The 27,741-nt window shown below is 37.8% G+C and overlaps 1 protein-coding gene across 1 annotated transcript in view; it reads right to left on the bottom strand.

Annotated features, from left to right (window-relative positions):
* DACH2 (dachshund family transcription factor 2) overlaps window positions 1–27,741 on the bottom strand; it is a 145,048-nt gene that overhangs the window by 45,688 nt on the left and 71,619 nt on the right. Inside the window, exons 4-7 of the mRNA XM_009996602.1 lie at window positions 23,240–23,395; window positions 20,488–20,660; window positions 9,730–9,865; window positions 7,981–8,061 (exon numbers count right to left, since the gene is read on the bottom strand). Of these exons, the coding sequence (XP_009994904.1) occupies window positions 7,981–8,061; window positions 9,730–9,865; window positions 20,488–20,660; window positions 23,240–23,395 (546 nt within the window). The remainder of the gene's footprint in view (window positions 1–7,980; window positions 8,062–9,729; window positions 9,866–20,487; window positions 20,661–23,239; window positions 23,396–27,741) is intronic.

The raw sequence follows: 27,741 nt of genomic DNA on the forward strand, positions 1-27,741 counted from the left end.
CTCTGGAGCTGTCTCTTCTTTGGAAATCAGGTTATATAAAGCAAAGTCCACTGATGCTATAAAGGACAGACTTGCTCTTTGACAGCAGGAGCACACATTGCTGTCACAATCAAGATCATTTTTGGTCCTCTCTGTTCTTGACTGAAATTAAGGTTCAGGAGCCAGGGCCACAGCTGTGACTATGTCACTCACATTTCACTGAGAGAACATCCATCTACAGGCAACACGACACCCTCTGAAGCCCACCTCACTGTCAGGAACCCTTGGAAATGAAGCCTGCAATTTTATGAAGTGCAGCTTCAATGAACTGCAAAACTTTCAAAATCACCAATTAATAATTTTTTGCTATTAATTTAAATTTTTATCTGTTCACTTTTGCTTAAATCAAAGGCATGAAATATGCCCAAAACATCTTGCTTATAACAGACACCTGTACTGAAAGCAGCAATTGCTGGCTTCTAAGCACTTGAAGTGTTTGATGGTAGTCTTTGTTGTCCTTGCTAGAAACAACATGGTTTTTTCAGTAACACGCACTGTCTGTACAAACAAATATTTCAAGCAGTGGCAGTCCAAGACTTACTGAATGAGTTCAAACAGAAAGAACATACTCCTTCCCTACATGTATGCATAGTTACACCCTTGGGCACACAAATGCCCAGTTTCTCAGAGCAGGTTTGGTGCTCATGGCTGGCTCAGAGCACAGGCAGGGGGATGCTCGACCCTTGCCATCACATTCCCAGACATGGCCAGGTGTTCTGTACCATCAGAAACCATTCAGCAACCTTTCAGGATGCATATTGCTCAGGTTTTACTGCTCGTAATGAGGACTGAAAGCAAACGTATTTAATAACTCATAGACATTAAGAATGTCACCAACTCCAGTTTGCAGGTTAATGACTTTTCATCAGAGGTATCACAAATCAGAAAATTCACAGGGTCAGTTTTAATACAAGTGTTAACTCTAAGGAAAAAATTCCTGGGCCTAATCCGAAAGGTTTCTTAGGTCACTGGGTGCCAATCAGCAATTTTTCTCCCCTTTTTATGCATTTCAAATCTAATATAGCTCAATTAAATTGACCTGCCTACAACTCAATTCACAGTATTAAAAGAAAAGTAGAAATGGTAAACTCTGAAGAGACAACCTCACATAGGAGAGTAGTGTAGTTACCTTATTTCTATCTTACTTTGTTCTTTTTTATCATTTTATTCCTTGGATTTACTTGAATACCTTAGTAAAAACAAAATGGTCCAAAGCCTTTTCAGTAAAGAAAATTTCATTATTTCAGCACATCTATATAGACTCATAATTTGTTGTGTTTATACAGCAATATACAGCAAATTAACTGAAATCTTATAAATAAAAAGATATAAATAAATTATATAGCAATGAAAGAAACTGTCTTGGTCCAGCTGCCAAGATAATGATGAAGCAGGTATTTTACTACTCAGAAAAAATGCATTCTTAAAAATTATTCTGCAACTAAAGTTCTACTATAAACTTAATGCAAAATTAAGAATGGAATAAGCCATTCTGCATAACTGCTCTTGTATTTATAAATCATTGTGATCTGAGTCTAGACACTTTAAAAAGTAAAGCTCTGCTATTATTTTTTATTTACATACATTCTAAATCAAAGTGTTAATAAGAGCTTGTCATCATTTCATGTGTTTGGGTTTTGGTCTTTTTATTGATTGACTGCTGAAAGATCACATGTGCTCCTAGGCCACCATTTTAACAGTTGCCAGTTCACTTGCAGGTTAAATTTAACAACAAAGACAACCAACTTGTGGAAAAAGTCTTTACCAAGAATAGAGCACTGTGCTTCTAGTATTTTCAGAGGATAGCAAATATAAAAATACCTCTGAATTTTCCAGTGAACATTTGCACTGTGCATGTCAAGGTTTTCAGAAAAAGAAATTTTGTAACCTTTGAACCCATGTATTATTGCATCCACTGCTTAAGAAATGACACCTGGGTCTTTAATATTCACGCTTAGATACCAAAAGGAACTTGACTTTGAATCTGGGCAGGTTTTCACATATCTCAAGAGGAGCCTCATGTACACATTTGTAAAGAAAACTGCTTTCTTCTCATTATATCTGCAACATGCAAGTATCAATAGGTCAAAGAACCAGCAACTTGCAGTGTTGGCACCTCTCATACACTTTGTGTACATCTCTTCTTGTCGAGATTCATACTCATAGTTCTCTTTCTTACTCCTTGTACTTTCTATCTGGATGCTTTCAGACTAATAGTTGAGAAGTCCTGTGTCTGGAGGACACCCCCACCACCAGGGCCTGTTGCTGTTTCAGGTGTTCTGCACCTGCTTCTTCCCTTCCCATCATGAGTCACCCCATCCTTTGGCAATGATTAATTTAAACAGCATAAAACCTCTTTTCCACTAATGAAATACAATAAATAGCTATTCTTTAATTACCATAGACCCTGGCAATCTGAAAATATTTCACTCAGCTGGCAGAAATGATGCACAATGCTCATTTCCTTGAACAAAGAGAAAGGTGTTCCTTAATAAAATAAAAAGGGACAATTGGCAGATGCAATTGTTTGGAGACTACCATCTACTGGAAAGTAGAGACACAGTCCTTGAGCCCAGACTTATACTCTGAAGATGCAGACAGCTAAGGGAGGGCAGCATCAGTATCCAGCAGCTCTGGGGAACTCAAGCAAATAACATTCTCAACAAAATCTTCATTTCTGCTCAAAGACTGCTTGAGAGTGAACATTTGCACTGTGCATGTCAAGGTTTTCAGAAAAAGAAATTTTGTAACCTTTGAACCCATGTATTATTGCATCCACTGCTTAAGAAATGACACCTGGGTCTTTAATATTCACGCTTAGATACCAAAAGGAACTTGACTTTGAATCTGGGCAGGTTTTCACATATCTCAAGAGGAGCCTCATGTACACATTTGTGAAGAAAATTGCTTTCTTCTCATTATATCTGCAACATGCAAGTATCAATAGGTCAAAGAACCAGCAACTTGCAGTGTTGGCACCTCTCATACACTTTGTGTACATCTCTTCTTGTCGAGATTCATACTCATAGTTCTCTTTCTTACTCCTTGTACTTTCTATCTGGATGCTTTCAGACTAATAGTTGAGAAGTCCTGTGTCTGGAGGACACCCCCACCACCAGGGCCTGTTGCTGTTTCAGGTGTTCTGCACCTGCTTCTTCCCTTCCCATCATGAGTCACCCCATCCTTTGGCAATGATTAATTTAAACAGCATAAAACCTCTTTTCCACTAATGAAATACAATAAATAGCTATTCTTTAATTACCATAGACCCTGGCAATCTGAAAATATTTCACTCAGCTGGCAGAAATGATGCACAATGCTCATTTCCTTGAACAAAGAGAAAGGTGTTCCTTAATAAAATAAAAAGGGACAATTGGCAGATGCAATTGTTTGGAGACTACCATCTACTGGAAAGTAGAGACACAGTCCTTGAGCCCAGACTTATACTCTGAAGATGCAGACAGCTAAGGGAGGGCAGCATCAGTATCCAGCAGCTCTGGGGAACTCAAGCAAATAACATTCTCAACAAAATCTTCATTTCTGCTCAAAGACTGCTTGAGGCAAGGCTAAGTCTGAAGATACTGGCCATCTATGAAATTTTCCCATTAAATGCTACTCAGGTTCACTCTGGGTGGAGTGCAGCTCCAGTGCACCAAACTCCCCTGTGAGCACCTGCTCAAGCCTGGGGGGTCCTGGGGTCCTCACGTCCTGCTGCCTTTGGTGAAAATCAGAGCAGGGGACAGTGCTGGCATGTGCCTGGGTGTCACCAGGGCTCCAGGAGGCACAGAACTTGTGCAGCCAGTGTGCACCATTCCCTCTCTGGAGTAGTAACCACCAGCATCAGCAGGAGAAGTGAGCTTGAAAATGCCAAGTTTTGGACAAACTGCTCCCACTGAAGATATGCTGACCATTCCCATTGATTTCTGTGGCAAGAGCCTTTTATTACTCCATCCTACCCAAGGAGTTTGAAATATTTCTTGTCATCCAGTCAAACAGAATAATTGTACCAGCATTGCAATCCGACTGGAAGGCATGGCCAAATTCTCTTCTGGCTCATTTAACCTTTCTGATGCCAAAATTCCTAATTCCTATGGAGGTTTCTATAAAGCCTATCCAGGGCTGTGTCAAACACAATCATTTCCCATACAACAGATTTTTTCCAGGATATATGCTGAAGCAGATGAATTTAAAAATTTGTTTCTGTGAGCAATTGTGCAGGTAAAATGTGACTGCTTAAAACCAGACATATCAAGTGAGCAGAATCAGAGAGAACTTGTGTTTAAGTTTCTGTAAACATTAGGGGTTATGTTCTGGGGGGGTGTTTCTAACATACAGATTAGTCTTCATGCAGTTTGCACTCCCTCCCTGATATGGATGCATAAGAAAAATGCTTGTGCACCACAACTGTAAGAGATGTTTGACAAAAATATAATCAAGTCCTTTGTATTAAAAAAAAAACCTGCAGACCTATAGAGGTTTGACTTTTTTGTCCTCTAATGTTAAGCCTGACCATGCTTTCTAAAAGGATGATGAAAGGATGCAGAGTAATCAAGATTTAATGGCATTTCTCCTTCATAAAGCTTAAAGGTATGGTCTGTATGGGCTCTAACCCCTCTGTGCTGAAACAACCACTATTTCTGTAAATTCTGCCCCACCAACATATGCAAGCAGCTCAACAAAACTGGAACAACCTCACATTCACTGTCTTTTCAAGAAAAACTATTATATTAAGCTATATTCTCTTCAGTCCTAATTACCTTGAAATTACTTTGATGAGAACAAAGTAGCACATTTTTGTCTGCTGCTGAAATCACTTAAAATGGGACAAGGAAAACAAAAATTGTGTATCCTGAGGGCTCTCAGAGTAAACACCTATAATAATTACAGTAACTTTTATTGATTTTTATGCTAAGATTTCACATAAGAACTACTACTGCTAAATGATTCTAGTTAATTTTCATTTGTTGGTATCTTAATGATTATAGAGTGCTCAGATTTGTAAAGTTACATCAAGGTGTAGAACGGAAAACCATGTTCAATATAGGCCTTCAATAATTTCTTTCTTGTTTGAAAACTTCCAACTTACAGCAAAGCTGGCATTTTATGGCCTGCAGAGCTATAAATCATTTTTAAAATCATGATGATATTACTCAAAACAGATGTGAAAACATATGTTTGCCACGGCTGTATAAACTGCTTACTTGTCATACTTAATAAATGTTGATACTTTTATTTTAACTACATTCCTTCTTAATAACTTTGAAAATCTTTTCCATGGCAAATATATTTTGCCTTAGTAAAAACAATGGCAGATTTTGAAAAAACAAAGCTCCTTCTGTATACAAATTATACACTTAAATTTTGCTGAGCAACACAGCACAGATCACACTCTTTGGTGACTGTCCACATCTGACTATGAAAAACATTCAACATGTCAGAGGTGCACCAGAGCCCAAAATAATTATACAGAGGAGGATAATAATTGTATTAGGAACAAGGAATCTATATAGGTGTGAGACAAATCCTTGAGGGATAACAGCACTTGTAAGGGGTGACAGAAAAGCCCAGCACACACAGGCTGGGGATGGTCAGAAGCACAGCACTGACTCTGTCCTACTGGGGATGTCCACCAATTTCTGGGTGCTTGCACCCCATAAAACAGATTCCTATAGGACCTTAGTACAGGTCTGTCACACTGCCACAGGCAAAATAAGCTTGGGATTGTTGGATATACAGTGTTGGTGCCTTGAAAATTTCAGCATTTGTCCCATTATAATGTCATCAAAAGGTTTCAGTTCTGGAGCCACAGGATTACTTGAAAATTAATCTTTACTTGACACAAAAAATAATTCCTGGCTTGCCTGTTTCCAGAGAAAAATCTGACCTGTGCAGACCACAGAGAAAACCAGAAACCTTACTCCATCTTTAAAATTATAATTGTTTTGGAAGTTCTTTTTTCTGATGTAGCAAATTAATCTTGAACGCCAACTTAATCCTAAAAAATGCATTTAAGCTTATGCATTTAAGCTTTGTACACATGTACAAAGACATATTTCTTTGTACATAATCAATTGTAAATAAATAAAACTACGCAAAAATGTAGACCAGGAAATTAATAAACCTCTACAACTTGAATCTTAAGGCAATTATGGCACACAAAACATCATCAGGTCTTTGTGACTTTGTACATGTTACAAGGAAGGTTCAATGAACAGAGGAGCCTGGGAATTGGGTCCACAGGTGGTGAGGTTTAAATGATTTTCATGCTTTTTGGTGTTTCTGAATTGTCATTTTTGATTCTTAAACTGTACCTTCCTTCATCCATCCTGAGTGACAGGACTGCTGCCACCAACAACTCCAACATTTGCATTTTAGAGCCCCACAGGATATTGGATTGATCTGCTGAAAAATGACTAAGCAGGTGGCAAAAAACCATGCACAGTGCAACAAAGTTAAAATCAACTACACGTTCCGATTTAAACACTCACCTATGTAATTACTTCAGAAAAGTACTTTTCTAATCTCAGGAATGAAGGGATGGCTGGTAACTGCTTAGCCTCTGGTGTTGGTCCATAAATGCCAACAGGAGTCAAGAGGGAAAGATTTAAGCATGATGATCCAGACAGAAAATTACCTCAGAATTGCACACAAAAGGGCTCTTTTGGGGTTCATGAGGAAAGTGCTTAAATGCCTAGAGAAACCAGTGTACAGAAACCATCTTCCTCTGCTTTCAAGAAGAGAGAGAGTTGAGTAAGAAAACCCAAAATATAAGGAGAAAGTTTCAGGCTCTTCGTACCCATGACTGGATCAGTCACAGATGTCTAAGGCATGGATCTGATAATTCAAAATCATGACTCTGCTCCAATAATTTTATCTACCTCTGGAACCAAAGGGCACATGGAGCCTACAAATTCTCTTTTGAAACACTCATAAAATTGTCAGTACCTGTCTTTCTCATTTTCTGAGAATATTCATTAGAATCACTTCAATCACAATACAAATCAGTCTGTGTTCTCTTTTTTGATTTTTTTTGTCATATTTACAATAGACTTAAAAGCATATTTAGCTTACCTTGTCTCCTCTTGTGTTTGCTTCCTTCTCTTTCTTTTACTTCACATATTTTTCACTCTGAAACTCCAGTATGTCCCTCAGTATTTACCTTTGCAGTATTTTTCCATTATACACTTACCTTCAGCTTTCTTTAACTTCTTTAACTATATCCCTTCACTTTTTTTGCAGGGACTCTGTGTATGGTGCTTTCTGTACGTACGGCCAGAAAAAAATCTCTCGCCTATTAATACAAATTCTTTTTTTGTTGTATTTGCCAGGAAACAAAATGGTTTCCTCTTTCTCTGTGTGCAACCACATGCTGTCTGTCACTATAACACCCCCCAGGGCTTACCTGTGTACCCCAACCCATTCACCTTCCCCATCAGCCAACAATCACTGCAGGGAGAACTGAGCAGAGGAGGGAAGTCCCTGCCTACAGGACAATCACTCTGGGCCAAATGTCACTTCTTCCTTTGCTGCCTCTCACTTGTGAGCTAATGTAGTTTTATTAGACTCAAAAAATGGCTTATTTCCCTACTCTGATGCTGCTATGTAGGTGAACCTGCACACACATTCACTGGAGGCAAAGAAACAATGCCATGAGACTAATCAAGTATTTGCTAGGTACTTCCTAAGTAATTGAGTCAACAGGCTGCCAAAATATTAGCTACATGCTATATAAACAGAGAGAAGCAAATTTCTGATTGTTTACACTTCTTAAGGAGAATGCCATGTAAGTTCACTGGATACATTATTCATTACAATTAGGTACTTAGCTTTCTTACATTTCTAACATTATACCATTGCATATGCAGAGTTATGAGAAAAAGGAATAAAATGCATTATAAGTTTAAGTAAAGGCCTGAGATGGAAAACAGTCTGCAATTTTACCTTTCTCCTTTTGTATTTTTTTTAGGCTGGTCCCAGTTTCTTGTTCAATGAGTTCTCCTTCCCTGCTGTTGGTCAGCATAGCTGAAAAAGACAGAGTACAAGGCTATATAACAATGTCAGAAAGGAGGAAAATATTAAATATTTCCTTTTTGTCAATATTTTGGTATTTTAACATTTGTATAAACAACATAAGCCTTACATAAGTTCTAAAGCAATTGACCACTTTTATTGTCCATAATCAACCATTTCACTGTCCCAGATCAGCACCTGAAAGTCAAGTAAAATACGCAGCAAAAAGCAAATTTGCTCAAGTTGATTAAAGAAAGATACCAAGATTAAACCCAAATTGCTACTGAGATTAATGTGATTTCTTATAAAATGCTCAAATTAACTAATTAGAAAAGCACTTCACAGAAATATTTTTGGAGGAAAACACATTTAAGGATTTAAGCATTAGTAATTATCTCTAAAGCTTAATAAAAACTACAGATAGATAGTAACCCAAATTGATAGGTGACAGTGAAAAACCAATAGAGTGTTGAAATAAATTCTTTAACACCTGCAAGATCAGTAAAAGGCATTTAAGATTTCAGGATGCCTTCTTTGTTCTTATTTTATTAAAACATTTCCTTCTCTGCAATCAACCTAGTACAAAATTTAATTTTATTTCAGTGAATAACACTTGTTAAAAAATATTTATATAAATACAAAGTGTATATATAACATTTTCTTTAAAAAACTTCCAGCACCATGTCTGGAGCCCAGAGCTTGCAAGTGTGTGTTGCTACTATTAATGAAACAAGTGAGAGCAGCTTTTAAATGCTACAGTGAGGACCAAAGTCCCTTGTTCACTGTGGCTACAGATGTTACACTTCTTGTCCTGTATATTCCTATACATATGAAAAAGTTGAAGGGAACCTACTTTCTAGTCCCTGCCTGGCATGTGCACATTCAGACAAAGTAGTGCAGGTTCTGCTCACTAGTTTGTGTAGAGCCATCTGTGCTAGGTAGTGCCATGGTTCTGCTAAGGGACCAGAGGCAAAACTGAACCATCCCAGCAAAGCAGCCGAGTAGTTATTTGATGGGAATGAAGTCTACATTGGCTTACATGGACTGCACTGTTTTTCTAGTTTAAATCTTGCTCAGCAATGCATGCACAGGCTACAGTCACTGTGAAGACAACAGTGTTGACATACAGTGATGTGAAGAGATGTTAATGGACTTGCCCTAGATCCCTCTTGGAAGCAGCAAGAATAAGATCCAAGCTTCCTCTAGACTGAATTAGCATTTTAAACACAAGATCGATAACACAGAGGCTGTGGAAGCTGTGGTGGAGAGACCAAAAAAAATGGAAAAGCCCTCAGCCTCATGCTGATGAGGGGATGTGTGGGCATGAGGAGTTTTTGGGGATGGAAAAGCCATCATGCAATCTGTGACTTTTCTGACATACATATGAGGAAAAAGCTATCTTGCTGTTTTTCAATTCCAGGTGCCTTCAGAAGCACCTTCTTACTCCAGCAACAAGAGATGCTGGCACCAGGGAAGGGGTGGTATGTGCATGGGTGGGTACTGGCACAGAATGAATCTGGGGGGCTGGGCTCTGGGTAGAGAGGAAACCAATTAAACAAACGATAGTGATGAACTGTCTGGGGGTTTTTAGCAAGTGGGTGCTCTCCTGAGCTTGGCAGCAAAAAATTTTAAAAGTTCTTGAGGTCAATAACTGCAAAGGGGAGACTGCAGAGCACTAACCAATTCTGTCTGGTGTGTTGTCCAACTGGGAGGGCGAGCTGGACACGCTGCTGCTCTGGTGGGAGGAAGCGTGGCTCCCAGGCCGCTGGCTGTCTTCTAGGGATGGAGCTGGAGAAGGGCTGTCTTGAATCCTTTCCTTCAAACAGAAAGAAAACAAGGTCTGTGCAATTTGATTCACGAACTTCACTGAGGTTTAAGGAAAAAACAAAGTTGGTTAGAAGAGCAATAACAAGTGGTTTTGCTGAGATAAAGGAAATTCACATCAAAAGAGCAGTATAGCCTCCTCCAGCTGAGAAGAGCAGTCTTCTGCATGCAATGTATCTGGGCATCCCTTTGGTCATGACACAGCATGTGCCACCTCTTTTTTTTTTCTTTGGTAACATTTTATTTTCTAACTTTTTCACAAAATGGAACATGAAGAGGGTTTTTTTTTCATGTTCTTTTCACTGACTGCTCCTGATCTACAGATAGTAAAATTGACATAGGTGAGTCACAATTCAAATAATTCAGATTTGGTCTAAACGGTCACTACATGAGTCAAATTTGTAAACTCACTAGAATCTGTACCTGAATAAATTACAATGTATTCTGCTTAGGCAGAATTTGAAATTTGTGGCACTAGTAAAAACTTCACATTTGCATGAAGAACACCCCTGGCTAACAAGAATAACAATGTACTAGCAAATCCCTACATGTACATTTGCACACAAAACTCTGATATTAAGGTCTAATATAAACACCCATAGTACTTTAGGTAAGGAGAAAAAAAGGAGCAGAAATGACAAAAAAAATAGCAAAATGAAATCTGCAGTTCTGTGTATCTATACTTGCAGATTCCCTGAAGATGCTATGCAGTTTTCATCAGCAAAAATCTTTAGGAACATGTTAGACAAGTGTGGCATAAGCAATAATTCATCCTGTCTCGAGGAAGGCAAGAGATTACATGGCCACTTGAGATCCCTTCCAACCCAGTGATTCCAAATGTGTATTTTTTTCTGAATTAAGTGAAAATTCCAGTACCCTTTATTTCTGTTCACAGGACTAATAAGAAAAGAGAATCCTCTAAAAGGGACAGATCATGACCTGGGGTACTCTAGATATTCTTTTATTTTAAAATCCCTTTTGTGTTTTAATCCTCTGTACAGGTCCTTGACAGTGTAGTTCCAATGGAGAGACACTAATCACAAGATGTCTGAATTTACAGAAATCCAGAATTGCATCTTTGCTGATGCCCTCATCTCTGGCAATCAGCTGCTCCCTGTGGAAACTCAGAACTGAAATATTACCTTCTTTTTTTTCAAAAGGGAGATCCTATTGCCCCCGCCTCATTAAAAATCACAATTACACACTGTAATCTGAGGAAGCTGTCTCAAAGGAACTTGGCAATGTTTCTGCCTTTCTAACCTATTCTCTGAGATGTTTCATTAGGAGTGTGCAATCTGGCTACTTGGTGGCAATTTACCATGTGCTTTTGAAAATAAACTCAGCAGCAGCTGAACTTTTCATGCAGTTTTTGTTATCCTAAATCAATACTATAGCTTTAGGAAGAAGATGGTAGATTCTAATAATTTTTCCCTTATAAATAGTTAGCATAATATTCTGTTCATAATTTACTAGGGCAATTGACTAATGACTCTGGCAGGAAGGTCGACATTTTTAAGACTATTCTGTTATCCATTAAAACTGTCTCTGGAAACGAAACTCATCTTCATATTTACAGATACATTTGAGAATGATGCACATGGAACTTGAGAGTGGATCCTCCTAATGGCAAGGGGTAGCATTTGCCTATTCTAACCACATCAGCTCAAAATATAGCACTGAATGTGGTTTTAAGATGATAGTTATTGTACATTAAATAACAACTGAGCCTCCATCATGTAACAGATGTGTATCTATTACATAGCTGTTAATCCTCAATGGATCTGCTTTCACTAATTATCTGTTACTTAATGAACATACAATTACTAATAAAACTTAAAAGGAAGACTTTTAATTGCAGTATTTTTGAATGCCAATTTAAAATGTTATGAAGTTTTGATAGAAATTAATCTCATTGAGTCACAAGTTCTTAAAATGTTGGTAACTGAATGTCTTCAAATTTACAAATTTTCAAGTTCTGGGGAAAAGATGTCAAAGCCCTTGGCCTTAAGTCTCCTGTATTTTCTTCTCAGTCTCCAAAAGAGTGGTCTTAGAGGAAGCTGAGGTGAGCAGAAGAGTAACAGACTCATGACTTACTCTGTGGATAAGCTGCTTATTAAGTTACTTAAAAAGTCACATTCTTGCACCAAGTAGCACTCTCCTAAATAAGTGATGAATGATCTACATGCAATTATAAATATTGGGGTTTTTACTTTTGTACAAATCACAGCTTCCAAGTAGGTTACTGCTAGCAGGCTAAAACTCTTGCTGGTAATTTTATTTTCCTGTGTTTCAGTTTTTAAAATCCTCTTTGGCACTGTTTCCTCTCTTTTTACCACGAAGAGTACTCACTTTACAATTAAGATATCATTTTGAAACAATTACTTTTACAGAAGAGTACCTAGTTTAAGTTAATTTCATTGTCTATTGCAACCATGAAAAGGAATACCAAGGAAAGGACATGCCAACTGTTCTGCCACAAACCTATGAACAAATATGACTATGAATTAACATTTAGATATCACACAAACAGCCATGTGTGTCATCTTAAATGGGAGTTATCTGAGTAATTCAAAAGCTGATGATTTGGAAAGGCAAAGTTTTCAAGTTCCTGCATTTCCCATTGTCTCTTGCTATAAAAATCTCTGCTACAACCTTAGGGTCTGAGTTGGAAATGTTCAGGCAGAAATAAAAGTGTCAAACAGCATTGTCATTCTGAAACACACAGTGAATCACTTTCTAAAATAATTTGTTGATTATGTCATCTAACATCTTACCAGTTACAAACATTTACATTTACAGGGAAGATCCACTTTTCCCTGTAAGCAACAAAGCAGCTGAAATTTTCTCTGTATCATGTATTACAAATAAGGACGGAGTATCATCATGTAAGACTGCATATGGATTGAGAAATCCTCTAATTCTAAATGTCTGTGTGGAAATGTAATGTTGAATTTCCCCTGGTATAATGAGTAACACTAAGAACAGACTTTTTTTGCAAGTAAACAGATCCATTTTTCAGTCCTGTAATCAGTATGCATCTATTTAGCTACTTAACAGCAATATGCTCTGGTTCATTAGGTAGCTACTGTTGTGTCTCAGCCTAGTTAAAACTTCACAGCAAGTTAATCTATTTTATTACAAATGAGAACACAAGTGATAATGTCCTCACTGTTTTCCAAACACAGGGTTAACAGTATTTGTAACAAATCAATGAGGACATCTAGATAGGAAAATGGCAACTCCAAAACCTTAACATTTTTTTTACACATTGATGACTTCATTTGATTTGTCATCTATGTATTTTACAACCTTGTTGCTTTTCATGTGTTGTCTCTTTTTTCTCTGGAGAACAGCTCAGCTCCCCGCAGCACACTGCTGTGCTGCCTGCTTCTGCAGTGGGTACACTCCCAGTAAGAGAGAAACATTTCTAAATAAACTCGTATTTTCTCCATTTGTATTCCCTCCTATTCTATACATTTGCAAGATTCATATTCCAGGTTATCATGCAATGAATTATACAAATAAAATTTACAAATGGTGAGAATTTTACCAAAAAATGGAAACATTTCTCAAGATCTCACCTATTTATCTAACTGTAGTATCTATTTTATGTTATCTTTTCTCTTTCCTTTACAGAGCTGTAACATAAATTCCCAAAAAAAGACTTCTGCAGTATGTAATCCTTTTGAAGGGCAATATATTTCTGTCTCACTAAAAATCAGGGTCTTGCTTTTGCTCAGAAAATGTAGCTACAATGCCTGACAATGTTAATTTTAGTTGTGATTTAGGTTAATGGCACTGAAGTCAACTCATCCAATTTCCAGATACCTCCTTGATTTCACTTCAATATTCCTTTTCTATCCCCAGTAAGACAGTATCCCACACAAATAATATGAAACACAACAGTTGAATCCACTGTAGTTTCATTTGAAATATATATGAACAGCTTACCTATTTTTGACATAATCATCTTGACCTTAATTCCTTAGCTCTTCTTTTTTTGTAGTATTGATCTTCATTTTGTGTCAAGAGTTTAGAGAAATGATGCTGCTGGATTTTCCTTTCTTTTTCTTTATTCTTAGTTCTAATCTAGCTGTAATTACTCTTCCAAATGTTAATCTATTAATGAGTTCCTAGAGGATTTAATGGCATTTCACTGCTGACAAGCAGGTTTTGGAAGTTTCTCTGAGTCCTGGATATTTTATTCAGACATTTGTCTTGATATTTCATATTTAATTGAGGTGCTTCTGTACTTTACAGGGTTCTGCAGTGGCAGGAGAGCTGGAATTCACCAGAGGAAGGAAAAATGGGAATTCTACTGTCTTTAGATATAGACTAGAATTTTCAACTATGGTGAGAAAGGTTCAGAGCTGATGACCATGCTGGAAAAACAGAGTTCATCGGCTTTGGCAGAATAAATTTTTCCAACATGAGTCTGCACACTACTTCCTCACTGCTACGTTCACTGTGCCACACCTTGATCTCCCAGGGTTTGCTAAATCACCATTCAGATTCTTAAAATGGACTACACAGTTAAAAAAAGTCTAGAAGCCAGAGTCTCTTTTCACTGGAGGTGTCTGTGAAGCCAGGAACAGTCAGCCTGTAGAGTGGCTGCAGATCTCCACACAGAATCATTGAGGCTGGAAAAGTCCTCTAAGATCAAGTCCAGCCTATGACCTAACACCACCACATCAGCTAGACCATGCCACATCCAGTCCTCCTATCCAAACCTCACACCTCCTACCCAAAACCACCACAATTTCATGCCTGTGGTAACACTGCTCCTGCCTCCCTGGCTGAATTTCAGCCTCAATAGAGAGAAGAATAAGAGAAGTCAATGCTATTTCAGTGAGCAATTAATTACTTATTTGTTTTGGTTTTGTGGGGTTTAAGTTAATACTAAGACACACATTCCTTTCCAATTGACATTAGTTGATACTAATAACAAGTACATTTTTAATAATGGTCTAAACCTGACAGTCCTCAACTAATGCATAATTGAGAGCAGCAAGATGTTATTGGCATTTAGGCTTTCCAAAGAAAAAGGATAATTCTGACACAGGAAGCTGTGCTAAAGCTGAAATGATGCCGGACAGTGGCTGACAAGAAGCATGATGGTTAGAGTTACTGTTTCTGGGTAAGGGAACTGTGGCTGGGTTTATATTTTCATAGAATCATAGAATCATAGAAACCTAGGGGTTGGAAGGGACCTTGAAAGATCATCTAGTCCAACCCCCCCTGCAAGAGCAGGGTCATCTAGAGCACACCACACAGGAACACATCCAGGTGGGTTTTGAATGTCTCCAGTGAAGGAGACTCCACAACCTCCCTGGGCAGCCTGTTCCAGTGCTCTGTCACTCTCACAGGAAAAAAAAAAAAAATTTCGGATATTTTGAGTCACCCCAGCCTGGAAACAGGCACATGCAAAGAGTGCAGCTGACTTTTCAGTCTTCTGAGCTGCTTACAGTATCTCCCATTGCTGTAAGAACTGGAGATGAACAAGGTAAACAGCTGGTCTGAAAACAAAGGTAGGATCTGTGTATGTCTGAAAGCCAGCTGGGTCCCATTCATCTTTTACAGTGTATTGGTAAGTCATTCACTTAAAATATGTACCTTGCCATTTCAAAAAACATTTTTTTCACCATGTACCTTTACTTGTTTCAGTTGTAGTCAACTGGCGATTATTTTCCCACCAAATTTAAGAAATCATAAAAACTCTTCTACGTTTACTGATTTTTAATACCAGATGTTCACTTGCTAATTCTATTACCTTGTGACTACTTCCTATCAATTCATTAAGTGCCAGCTGCTCAGCCAAACAGAAAAGCCCAGCTAATCAGATGGTATTGGTAAACAGCCAAACAAGAGCTCCCTTCTTCCCCATATCTTAAATTAGCAGTCACTGGGAAAGCTATGGCAACCTTCACTACTGTATTAAGATTTTACCCTTACATGTCACTTGGAATCTGAAAGTAAAACACTGAGTAAAATCAGAAAGGATCTTGCAGTGGAAACTTTCTACTTGTATCCCTCCTATGCATTGTTTCACCCAGTGCTGCTACTGATTGAAAGAAAGGCACTCCCAGGACCAATACTAAAAAGATCTGAGCCACAGCTAAAAGTTAGTGTGTGCTTGGCCTAACAATATTCCCTTGCAAGCTTTGCAAGAGAGAGATGTCCTTGGTTTTTTACTGTATTTTTTTCCACTTGCAAGTTTAAAATAAGTATTCATTGCTTATTCTTTAACCTAACAACTAGGTGTCTCAGTGATAACAAGTAAGGCATTCCTGGCTCTGCAGGGAGACATACACCTCCCTTCAAATGAGGACAGATGAGAAGGGTATTCAATGCAATTTGTAGGGATCTGAACATCTCTCAATGTAGCAGTTTCTCTGTATCAGTGAATAAAAAGATACAAAACTGCACACTCAATTCTCCTTTGCTACAGATCCAGCCACAAAAATCAGCCTTATAAGAAAACTTAAACTCCTCTGTCTCACATGTCACTCCTCTAATTTATTCTAGTACTCATTCCAGCAATAAGCTGCCAGCAATGATCACACGCTATGAAATGGGAAATAATAAATCTAATAATAAGAAAAATAAAATAAGTTTTATGGAAGTTTTATTTTCTAAATCTTATAATATTCTGAAAACAATTCAGAATGAATTGAATGCACCAGGAGATATTAAATGAAATGTTACAAATTTTACAACAATAAATGTTTGTATTCTGAGAATAATTGTTTCAGAGTATTCTGAGATGGCCACATTTTTCTGGCTGTCAGGTAAATACTATGAATGTGAGTTGTACAGCACACAGAAAATAGCACCTCTCAGCAATAATTACACAGCTCATCTGTATTCTCTTTAGGGAATTTAAAATCATGTCATATACATCCTTTACAAATGCTGTAACAATTCCACAAAATCAAGAGAAGAACAGAACACAAAGGAGACCCAATATTTCTACTGCATGTGTAGATCACACTGCACAAATAATGCTTTGTTCTGCTTGTCACTAGACCAAAATATTCAGACAGAAATTGTGGAGAGTTGATGTGAAATACAAGATTTCAGCTTCCCTACCAAAACAAAACATTGCATTTCATCTAAAACACTCCTTTTTTGGGTGGGGGGAAAAGTGAGTGAGTTTTGGTTTGTTTCTACAGTACGTTGGGCTTAAGTGCTCAAATAAATATTATTTCAAATACAAAAATAAAAATGCTTTGAGGATTTTTTTAAAATGTAACAGACATGCTTTGTTTCATTTATTTTCTCTGGGTTTTCTAGCTGCATTAAAAAAAAATGGGCCATTTATTCCTAACTGGGACCTGGACAAGAGCAGAAAGAGTAAGAGAAAAAAGAGTAAGAGAAACCTAGGAATACAACAAGCATGAGGGAATGATGATAGAAGAAAAATGGACATCAGGAAACCAATTTTCAGAAAGACTCCTACTCAGGAGAAGCACATCTCTCAGTGACTCGGGAAAGGCTGTTACACAGCCAGAAGGAAAGGAAGAGTGAACGATGAGAAGCAGGAGAGATGGAGGAGGAAGAGCAAGAGGAGCAAGGAAAGTGCATGATTTGTGGGGTGGATAGAAGCAGCAGCAAGGAAAAAATGGGAGAAAAGGGTAAAAGAGCCTCTCAAATCTCTAGGATAAAATTTTGCCTCATGACTCAGTACTCTTTTGATGAGTAACAAAAAAGAGAGCAGCTTAAGGTCCCTGGTTTGGATTCAGTTCGTACAATTTCAAGCCCACCCTAACCACAGTATCTCCCACCAACCTGTTTCAAAGGACGTCTGGGAAAGTATTTCAGGGAAGAAAGACTCACAGAGTTACAATGGCTCTTACCAGCCCTCCTTACACTTTCCTAACCCCAAACCTCCCACCACCTTCTCCCCACCTTTTGGCTGAAATTGTGTAAGATAATATGTTTTTTTAAGTCATATCAGCCCCTTCCTGCTTAATCTCTACAGAGACTTCAGGCTTGATGACACTGTTTTAACACTCCTGCCTTTATTGTGCATAGTGCAAAAAAATGGGACAGAAGAGCTATTGCCATTTGTGCTGTGACATCTCTTCATGCATATGCCACCCTCATCACGTGCCACGTGGTCTCAACTCCTTTGGACCTTTTATGATAAGCTGTATAATATGCTGTGAATGCATATCCATAGTCATACTCATGATAGGTCCAGTGTAAAACAAAAATCTTAATTCTCTGGGTTCATTCTGTAAACTTCAGTGATAAATCTTTTTTTTCTATAAAGTGCCCATCCAAACATCACTTCTGAAGCCCTAAATATAATTTAGTAGATGTTTTTGAGTTTCAGGAGAAAAATCACTGGATGACAGTAAACTGCTATATTTATTCACTACTGTTTCTAGCCTACACCATGACTCAAGTGTACTTCAGCTAAGTTCCACTTGGCATTTCACACCTTGGCCAGCAACTGGACCCCTGAGTTCATCCAGCTGAAGAACAGCTCTAGAAAAACAGCCCTAAAAGGAAAGCAGATACCAGAGGGAGAAGAGAGGGGCCAGTTACTGCTGATTTTTTTTTTTGCCATGTGACACCATCAGGTATAGAAATTCCTCAGAACCATCTGAACCAAGTTTCAAACGGAACAAGCTCTTGCAGCTGCACAATAAATCCCTGAAAGCCTGGATTTACGAGAGGGGCACTGCCAGAACAGCAGCTCTAGCACTGCTAGTGGGTGCTGCTATCATCACATCAGATCACATTATAGATGGCTAAGAAGGTTTTGTGAGCCTGGCCTCTGCGCCTGCCGAATTTATAGTGTTCCTGTCAGGAAGAAATCAAGTTTCATAGTTATGACATTTCTTTCTGGAGCACTAAATGTTAACTTTGCTGATCATGCATATCTTGGTTAGAACAGCTTATTTCTAAATGGCAAACGTGGTATAAAAAACATAATGACTTCATTCAAAACCTTTATAAAGAAGCTGATTCTCACACCTATAGAAAACAGGCCAAGTGGTATTTTAGTCATCAGAGTATGGAAATAGATACACACTCAATATATTAGATTAATTTCTCCCATTTTAAGTCATGTCATGATGCCAGAATTGCAGTCTATCTAAAACTAGTCACTTTTTGTACTTATTAAATGCACTTAAATAACATCTTGTAATAAAAGTAATACTTCTGGCAGATACCACCAGCAGTAATGCTTTTCTTTTACATGTTTCACTCTGTACAAGGATTTAATGTTAATTGATCACCATTCAGAGCTAGCTGATTGTACATAAGGGAAGGAAAGGACAAAAGAAGCCTCACACGGTCTATAATAAAATTAATCTACAGTTTCAGAACTCAGAACAAATGAGAGAAATATGCAGCATCACTTGACAGGTGTGAGTAAAACAGCAGTGGATGCACACTTTACCTCTGTCACATCAGTTCTACTGGTGAATTTTTCTCTACATCATGTAGAGGAAACAATTCCCACTAGAGAGCTGGTGAGACCTACTGTTACTGTGGAGATATTGTGTATCCTCTAGTGCAGGTGTTGGGGAAAGAATAGCTGTAAATGAGTAACTAGCATCAGCAAGGGCCTGCTAAAGAGCATCTTTAAACCTAACAGCATGCAAACACTGTTGTTAACATTGCAAGGAACTAGCATAGTTTACAGATGCATATTTAATCTTCATTTTGACATACTGATAGCATTTAAAATAGAATTGAAGTTTATGCAGTCTACTTGCTGCTACAAACATTCCACTGCTGTATTAAAGTTATGGTTTCTGTAGAGGTCTCTGAACAGTCAAATAAAAGGTTATGGAGAGAAGTAAATGGAACTTCAATTAAATTCTAACTATTCAGTGACTGACATTAACTAATGGACAGTTGGACACCAAAGACATCATGTTTCCCCTGCCCAGTCAACAACTCTGCAGATATACTGATGATAAGGACAAGTTTTTTATAGATCCTCACCCTAAAAAGTCTCTAACTAGGACCAATCCTTCACATGCACTGACTCTATAAATCCTTCTACTTTTGAAAACACTTCTTGCCTCAACATATTTTTTAGTATGTGGCAAGAATTCAGCTCTCAATGCAGGCAGGAAATTTTCTTAACAACCTGCTTGGAAGACAGTATCAGAAGCATTTTGTAAGTATAAACATATTTTATCCAGCCAGAAGGAAATCTAGGTGTGGCTACCAGAGAGTAGACTAAGGTACTTATGATTTTCTCTGCTATCAACCTGTTCTAGAATTGCACTGCACCAGAGTTCCTGTTACATTCTATAGCATTTCCTTTTAAGTATAACATTAAGTTTCATTTTAAACAACGTTTTAGAATAGCTTCTGAGCTTTAACAGATGCAGCACTGCTTATTCCCCTAGCCCCCAGTGAATGTTAGTATCTTTTTAATTACACTACAGCTTTGTAGATAGAGCATCTTAACTCTTTGATAGTACTCGTGGGTACTTCCTCAGACTGAAGGTCTATCAGGAAAAGCAGGCCAGGTGTGCCACATGCAGTACAAGTTCATTGCCTCTTGGTGATCTTCCTTAAGACAGTCACTGTAAATGTTTTTGTTAGGCACAAAAAGCCCTTTTTTTTTTCTATATCTCTTACCTTTATGACAGAGGCCCCTGCCCTGGAGAGGGGGCTGTGCATTTGTGCTGCTGCAGCCATGTTGGCGATGGTGTTGAGGTGGTTCATCTGGTTCATGGCCATGGCGACCGAGGCGGGAGGTAGGCTGACGGGGAGCAGAGGGTGGGGCATCATCATGAAGGGCAGGTCTAGCCCTAAGGAGAGCAGGGAACAGCAGTCAGCCCCACACTTCATAGCCCAACACCTTCATTTGCAGTCTACATTCTACTGGAACATTGACCAGTCGAGCTTAACATGAGTATGTTAATAATTGTGATGTTACACAGAGAGGAACCATCTCTGCATTCCAAAAAAGGCTGCATAGCTTGTATTAAGGAAAGCATCATATAGCTGTAAAGTAACACAGTATTAGCAAAATCAATATATAACAGTGCATAAGCTCTTTAAAAGCAATAAAAAGCTACACAGAAATATTAGTTATTAATAAATTAACCTGACAACATACTCTTACCAAGTCCTGTCACTATTATTAGTTCACACACATTTTATATCAGGACTATTCCTTGAATGCAGGAAACTGTGGGTTCTACTACAGACACGACTGAACTACCATACAGAAGGTCGGTGAACTGGAACATGTATTTGAGAGGTTTAAATTGTTGCCAGAGGTCTTAATTTCCAAAAACTCACTTTAAATTGTCTTCTGCTATGGATGTAAAACAATTTAAGAAGACATGAAATTCATTTGGACCAACTTGCAGATCTTGACGTTGCCAAAAAGGTGATGCTACTGCTAGCAAGAACTGGATTCTCATATTTTAAGAATACCTATTTTGGCATGTGTATTACTTATTGTATTTAGTAATGACTATAGTGGAAAGCAAAACCAATACATCAATTAACTAAGTAAATAAATATTTATTTTAAGAATTCTTTAAATCCACCACTGGAAGAAAAAAAAAAATTCATAAAAACCAGGACTCATTCTGCCAGACAAAATGTCTTATTGTTTTCCTAAATTAAATTTAGATTATAAATTCTAATTTAAAAATTCAGGTACAAGTAGTAAAGAACATAACCATACAGCTAGTCATAACCATATGCTCTTCTCATTAATTATTTCCAAAAGTTTTTAACTTCTGCCTCTATCATAACAATTTTAAACAAAAAGACCAGTCACTATTTTGGTGTAGGACAGAAGCCACGTTACAAAATATCACCACCCACTGACAGAGCTTGTGTTATTTCAATACAATTTGACTACAGCAATATAAAAACCTCACTGAACTGTATGTGTGCTGAGCTCCCACACCATTTCTGTTTAGCTGTAGTGGGTCATGATCAAAAACTGTGATGCTTAATGATCCACTATGTATTTTGTATGTTGAGCCACACCAATATTAATTATAATAGGAAATAAGCAAAGCCCGTGTACATCTCCCTTCACTTTAAACCACACTGACAATCCCCTTCAGTGCTTCCATCCCCAAGCCTTTGTTCCCCTGCATAACTCCCTTAACAACCCAATCATCTTTCCTCATACTCTTTAGTTTCAAAACTCCCAGACACCATCTGGCCACACTGAGTTGTATGTCTACTTAAAGTCCAATTGACATGCAAACTAAATGCAAACTACAAACAGAATTTAACAGCACATCACCAGTTTTAAGACACAATCCGTCAAACATTTCAGAGGACTATGAAGAAAATATATCCTACACTTGCAAATCATTGGGCATAATGTCTGACATTCAATAAACCCTTTAATAGCCTATAGACATTTGCCTGCTACAAATTCTACTGGAAAATATCTTTAACAGCAAAGAACACAATATCCCTGTATGTAAAAAATATACAGGTATTGAATTATGCAAGAATATAAAATGAAAGGATAAACTACAGTGAATTTCAGTCCTGTGATTCCAAACTACTGACACATTTAACCCCATGTGCTCAGGTCCGTATTTTCCCATGAACAAAGCACAACCATATTGCAGGAGGCATTTCCATAGCTTTGATTTGTTCAAGTCTGGGGCCCTACACAGGTAGCAAAGAACTATCTGTTCTTAAAATTGTGTAAGGAGCCAGAAATTCATCCATTAAAACTAATACAAAAAATCAGCTTTCAAAACTGTGATGATGAAGAGCTTAAACAAACAACAAGACTTGAGAAGTGGTGAGATTTTCATTCCTCACCCATCAGCATCTGTTAGAAATAACTTTACTCATCACTATTTTAAAAAATATTAATCCTGAACATCTTCCTTGGAATAACTTTCCTTTCCTTCCCCTTATGGGTACAAAGAAGGGGAACTGCTGGATTTCCACCTGCTCCCTTCCTAAGGGGAAGAAAAGAGAAGGGTTTGAAAGGAGCTTTAAATTCCAAATCCAAACTGTGTCATTTTATTCCTGTTGCTTTGGACAGCTGGGTTCAATGGATGACCTTGCTTACACCTGGCAGGTACAAGACAGAGGAATTGCTTCTGCTTGCTTTTAACTTGTATTTATTCCTGGCTCTAATATTTTTATTTGATGGTCAGCATTTTCACCTGGAAGATAATCTTCTCACACAGCTAAAATTTTAAGCAATTTTCTGGTTCAGACCAGGCCATGGAAGTGTCAATTAAGGAATGAGTCCCTCACTCAGCAGCAAGTGACCATTCCTAGAGGGCAGCTGTATCCCAGTGGGTGGCTTAGACATGATACACATGCAAGCTCAGGCTCCAAGCAGGGGTCCTTGGACTTTTCTCCCCCCTAGGAACACAGTACGTACTGTTGGTGAGCAGGTGATTCTGCTGGAGAGGACTGAGTGGGTGAGCACTTCCAAGGCTTGACTGCCCTGACAGTGTGGGATGACCAATGCTGTGCTGTGATCCTGTTGTAATGGGAGACTGAAGCTTGTCTTTATCCCAGGAGGATTCACTCCCACCTGCAAGACAGGAGACAAACAAACCAAAATGGCATATATTTCTCTTTAAAAGGAATTTTGTTTGGTTGGCAGTGAGCTAATACTTCTTGCCATAGCACAACAGACTTGAAACCTACACCTAAATTAATTAATATGCATCAGGGAAAACAAAAGTATTTTCAGCATCACCTACTTTCCTACTAAAAGGAAAAGCTAAGTGTTTAAGGATATCAGCATCCAAGTAAGTATCAGTCTCAATTAAGTAAAAAAGGCAGAAAAGGAACTTCTGAGACACTAAATCACCATCTCCTGCTATCACAGGGAATCAGGCCACTCAGTCCCTCCCAGACTAACCAGCGTCCATCCTGGGGCTCATCAAGTCTCTCACTGCTGTTCATCCCCTTGGAGAGTCACTCACTCCTCCAATGCTCACTAGCATTCTACCTTAAACTCATCCCTGAGCAGTTTAAAACCATTTATCCTGCTGCTGTGTTATCTTTGAGCTTAAAAGAGCTTTTCCTTCACTGCTGGGTTTGGTCCTGGGAATGTCCTAAGTGAAACTCTTCACTTTGCTGGGTTAAACAAGGCAGGCACTAGGTTGGGCTTGGAAATCATCAGTACTCAGGAATCTAAATTTAAAGAGTCACAATATCTAATATGCACAGTAATTACTACCTATAATAAAAACACAGTATAGCAAACCTAGCACTTGTGTTTGGTGTAGAATATCTTCTGAAGAGAGCTCTTCTGAAGGTGATCTGCAGCAATTTTACAAGACTGTAGTTTTCTTCAGTATTACACACTTGAATAACAAGTACCCTTTACAAAGCAGGTAAGCAGACCATGTTAGTCAATTCTGAAGTACATCTGGTCCACAAAACAAACTGTCTTAAAGTTAGATTGAACAGTTCTGAAGTATGAAAGTGTCTCAAGCACACTCCTCTTACAGGTATGCCCAACACTATCAATTAGAGTATAGATCGTTATGAAAATGTGTAACTGCAGTATTGACTTTATTTTGAATTTATGAACAAGAATTTAAATTAGAATAAGTAAATAGATTACTTTGATGCAGAAGATGCAGGCAGCAAGGAAAACACATTTTAATTGAATAAATAACAGAAAAAGTCCATTCTTTATGACAACACTTAGCTAATAAACATGATTAATACAGCTAAAAAGTCTGAAAGATCAATGATTGAGAAAAAAGGAAATCACTCCATCATTTTAGCACAATGTCCAAGTATGAATTACCTTGATATAAAAGGTTTGCAATTTGTAAAATGATACGTAATACATTGACAAAGAAAGATACACGAAATTATGCCATGTGATATAATATAACATGGCATCGTGCTGTAATTAGAACTACTACAGTTCAGGCTGTGTCAGCATCTTTGTTATTCAATATCCTGTAGATCTGCTTTTCAAATAATATTGGACTAATACTTAGTACAGGAGTTCATTTTGACTACTGTAAAAGGTGGCAATATCTGGTAAAGTAAATCTCAAGTTAAATGTATAATTTAGAAACAGGCTGGCTCAGGAAATGCTCAGCATTTGATTTTATCAAATGAGGGGTTCTTTCTCCATAAGCTTTTTCAGTAAATTTAACATTTACACTTCATTCTTCCTCAAAAACACATGACATGGACCTTAGAATGATATTTTTTTTTTCTTAGAAATAGATTTTGTATGTGAAACTCCAGGTATCAGGACAGCGGTCATGAAAACTGTGCACAAGACAGTTTGTCAGAGGTTTCTGAATGCAAAGTAGAAACCACAGGCTATATCTAAAAGTCTCCCTCTCCCCATTTTTCTCCAATACTTCCAAACTCAGGTCCAGATTGCTCAGAGTTCTAGCTCATTTACTTGTTTCTGGAAGTTTCTCTTGTCTTTCCAAAGCTTCCTTCATCTACCCAACACATTCTGTGGCCATCAAGCTGCAGTGTCAGTGCCCTACCAGCTCTCTGTGCCCTACCAGCTCTCTGTGCCCAGCTGTACAACTAGTGTACATTCCTCAGGAAAGCACAATTACTCCTGTTTCACATATGGAGAATTGCACTGTGCAGAAGAGTGACTTGCTTAAGGAAACACAGGAAACCTGCAATGGAACAGGAAGCTGAATTTAAATTATGTTGTACAGTCCAAATACTGGACCAGTTTTCCTTGCAGATGGGGACAAGAATAACTTCTTTCCCTGCAAATTCCACTTGCAAATCTGCTCCAGTATTCAGTGCCAGCAACATAAGAATAAATTGCAATACACTTATCTCTACAGACCACTCCTGTATTTTTATGTTCCCTATCACTTATCCTTGGAGAAAGGAAAAAAAATACTGGTGTGCATACGATGTTCAATAAAGTGCACGTTAAATGAAATGTATCCTGTAGTCTGCAGAACTCCACCTAGATAACAGCTTCATCCTTTCATCTGAACTGCACAGATCTGACACAGCAGTTGCAAGTGTCTTAAAAGGAAAATAGCAATTTGAATTTCTCACATAGAACTGTTCAATTGTGAAGTGTTTTATAAGGGCAGTATGATTATCTCCAACTTAGGAGCAAGAAAGTTGAGGAGCAGAATTATAAATCAGCTTCCCCCATGTTACCTGGTAGAGTAATGGTGAAACTGGAAGGTCCTACTCACGTGCTTTATACCAGACACTTTCAATTCATTCTACCTACAGCCCCTTTACATGGCTAAAAAATTATGGCTTTAAAAGAAAACTTACATCCTTCCCTACAGTATCTATACTCATACAGTAAGAAAAAAATTAATATAAATTAATAGTAAGTCAGAAATAAAGTTACTATAAACTAGTACATAAAACCATGATAATAAACTCAGTCCTTTTACTGTCTATGCAACTTAAAAAAGTATTTCTTCTTGAGCACATTTCCTTACTTAGCAGAGTTGCCAGCACATTCTATCAGAAAATGCATATTTGATGTATATACATAACAATACATTTTTACAAATTATTTATTACTATAACAATGAGAAGTGAATACATCTATAAAAATTAAGTACTCCTTAATGCTTCAGATTTAGGTTTAGCCACAATTTTTCAAATTATTTCTGTTAATTGTCATGTTTGTCCAAATAGGTGCCTCCAATAAGGCAAAGATGTCATGTTTGGATTCTAAATCCTGTCTTTGGTATGATGAGCTTACATGTGAAACTAGAAGTGAAATTATGTGGATCACAAAATATACCACAGAAAAATACATTCATGGGGCTCCAGGTTTTTTTTGTCTGTTTATATTCAAAAGGTTTGGTCTTCAAAGAAATTTGTATCAGAAAAACAAGAATGTCTTTGTTGATGCTAAAGTGCTGAAGGCTCTCACACTTTTTAATATAGCAGATAATGAGTCTAAAATTAAACAGTGATCCACACTTCTACATATAAAGATGGAATTAAAGTAATTTATTTTATGAATTTATTAAGTAAAAGGGGGAGAAAATATGAAAGAAGAAAACAAACATACAACACTCAGGAAAATGAGACAACAGAAAACAGCGATGGGACTTTACCTCTTGTATATGAGGGGAAATACAGCTTTTTATTTATTTTAAATAAGAATATTTCATTTAAAATATTGGTAACTTGATTCCTAAGTCTCATATGAATATTGTTAGAGTCCTGAGAGGTCTGTTGATTTGTCAAAAAATGCCAATACATGGATACACTTTACAAATGCTTTACGTTTAATACTATTACCTACTACCCACATGACCTTCTCTCTAACAGATAAAACTAAAGGACAAAAAGGTAATTTTTCCTTATCTTGTTTGCATTCTAGTCAATCTTGTCCCAGAAGAGATTATACTCAGCATTAAAAAAGGGCAAGAGAGACAAGAACCTCCATCTTCCAGAGCTCCTGACACTTGTCAGAAGCCAGCAGAGTGACTGGTTTGCTGGAACAGTAACACCAAAGGGGAAAGAAGCCAGAGGAACAGGCCAAGCCTGAGAGCCTGCAGAATGTACAGGCTGACCAGCAAGAGCAGCTAAAAGGGCTGACATGCTTCAACCATCCAGTTCAGGCCATGCAGAAACACCTGATCTACAGCTCTGCCTCCAGGTTTGTAGTTCAATGCACACAATGGAGGGGAAAAAAGGCCTGATTGTCTGCATTGTGCAGACTCATTTTCCCTGAACCCACTGTGTGCTCCATGGACACAGCTCTGAGTGGTAAGAGTTATTTATGATATAATTAATAATTAAGGTCTGGTATTTACCAGTCTTAGGAGGTTCTTTGAGAGAACTTCTTTATCATTGCATGACTTCCACTTGTGTTCAGCTAAGCCAAAGCCAAACAAACGTAACAAACTCCAGTCCATTCGCTTCTAAAGTGTGGTGAGA

This window comes from Chaetura pelagica, unplaced genomic scaffold (assembly GCF_000747805.2).
Source record: "Chaetura pelagica isolate M959 unplaced genomic scaffold, ChaPel_1.0 scaffold103, whole genome shotgun sequence".
Classification (NCBI taxonomy): domain Eukaryota; kingdom Metazoa; phylum Chordata; class Aves; order Apodiformes; family Apodidae; genus Chaetura; species Chaetura pelagica.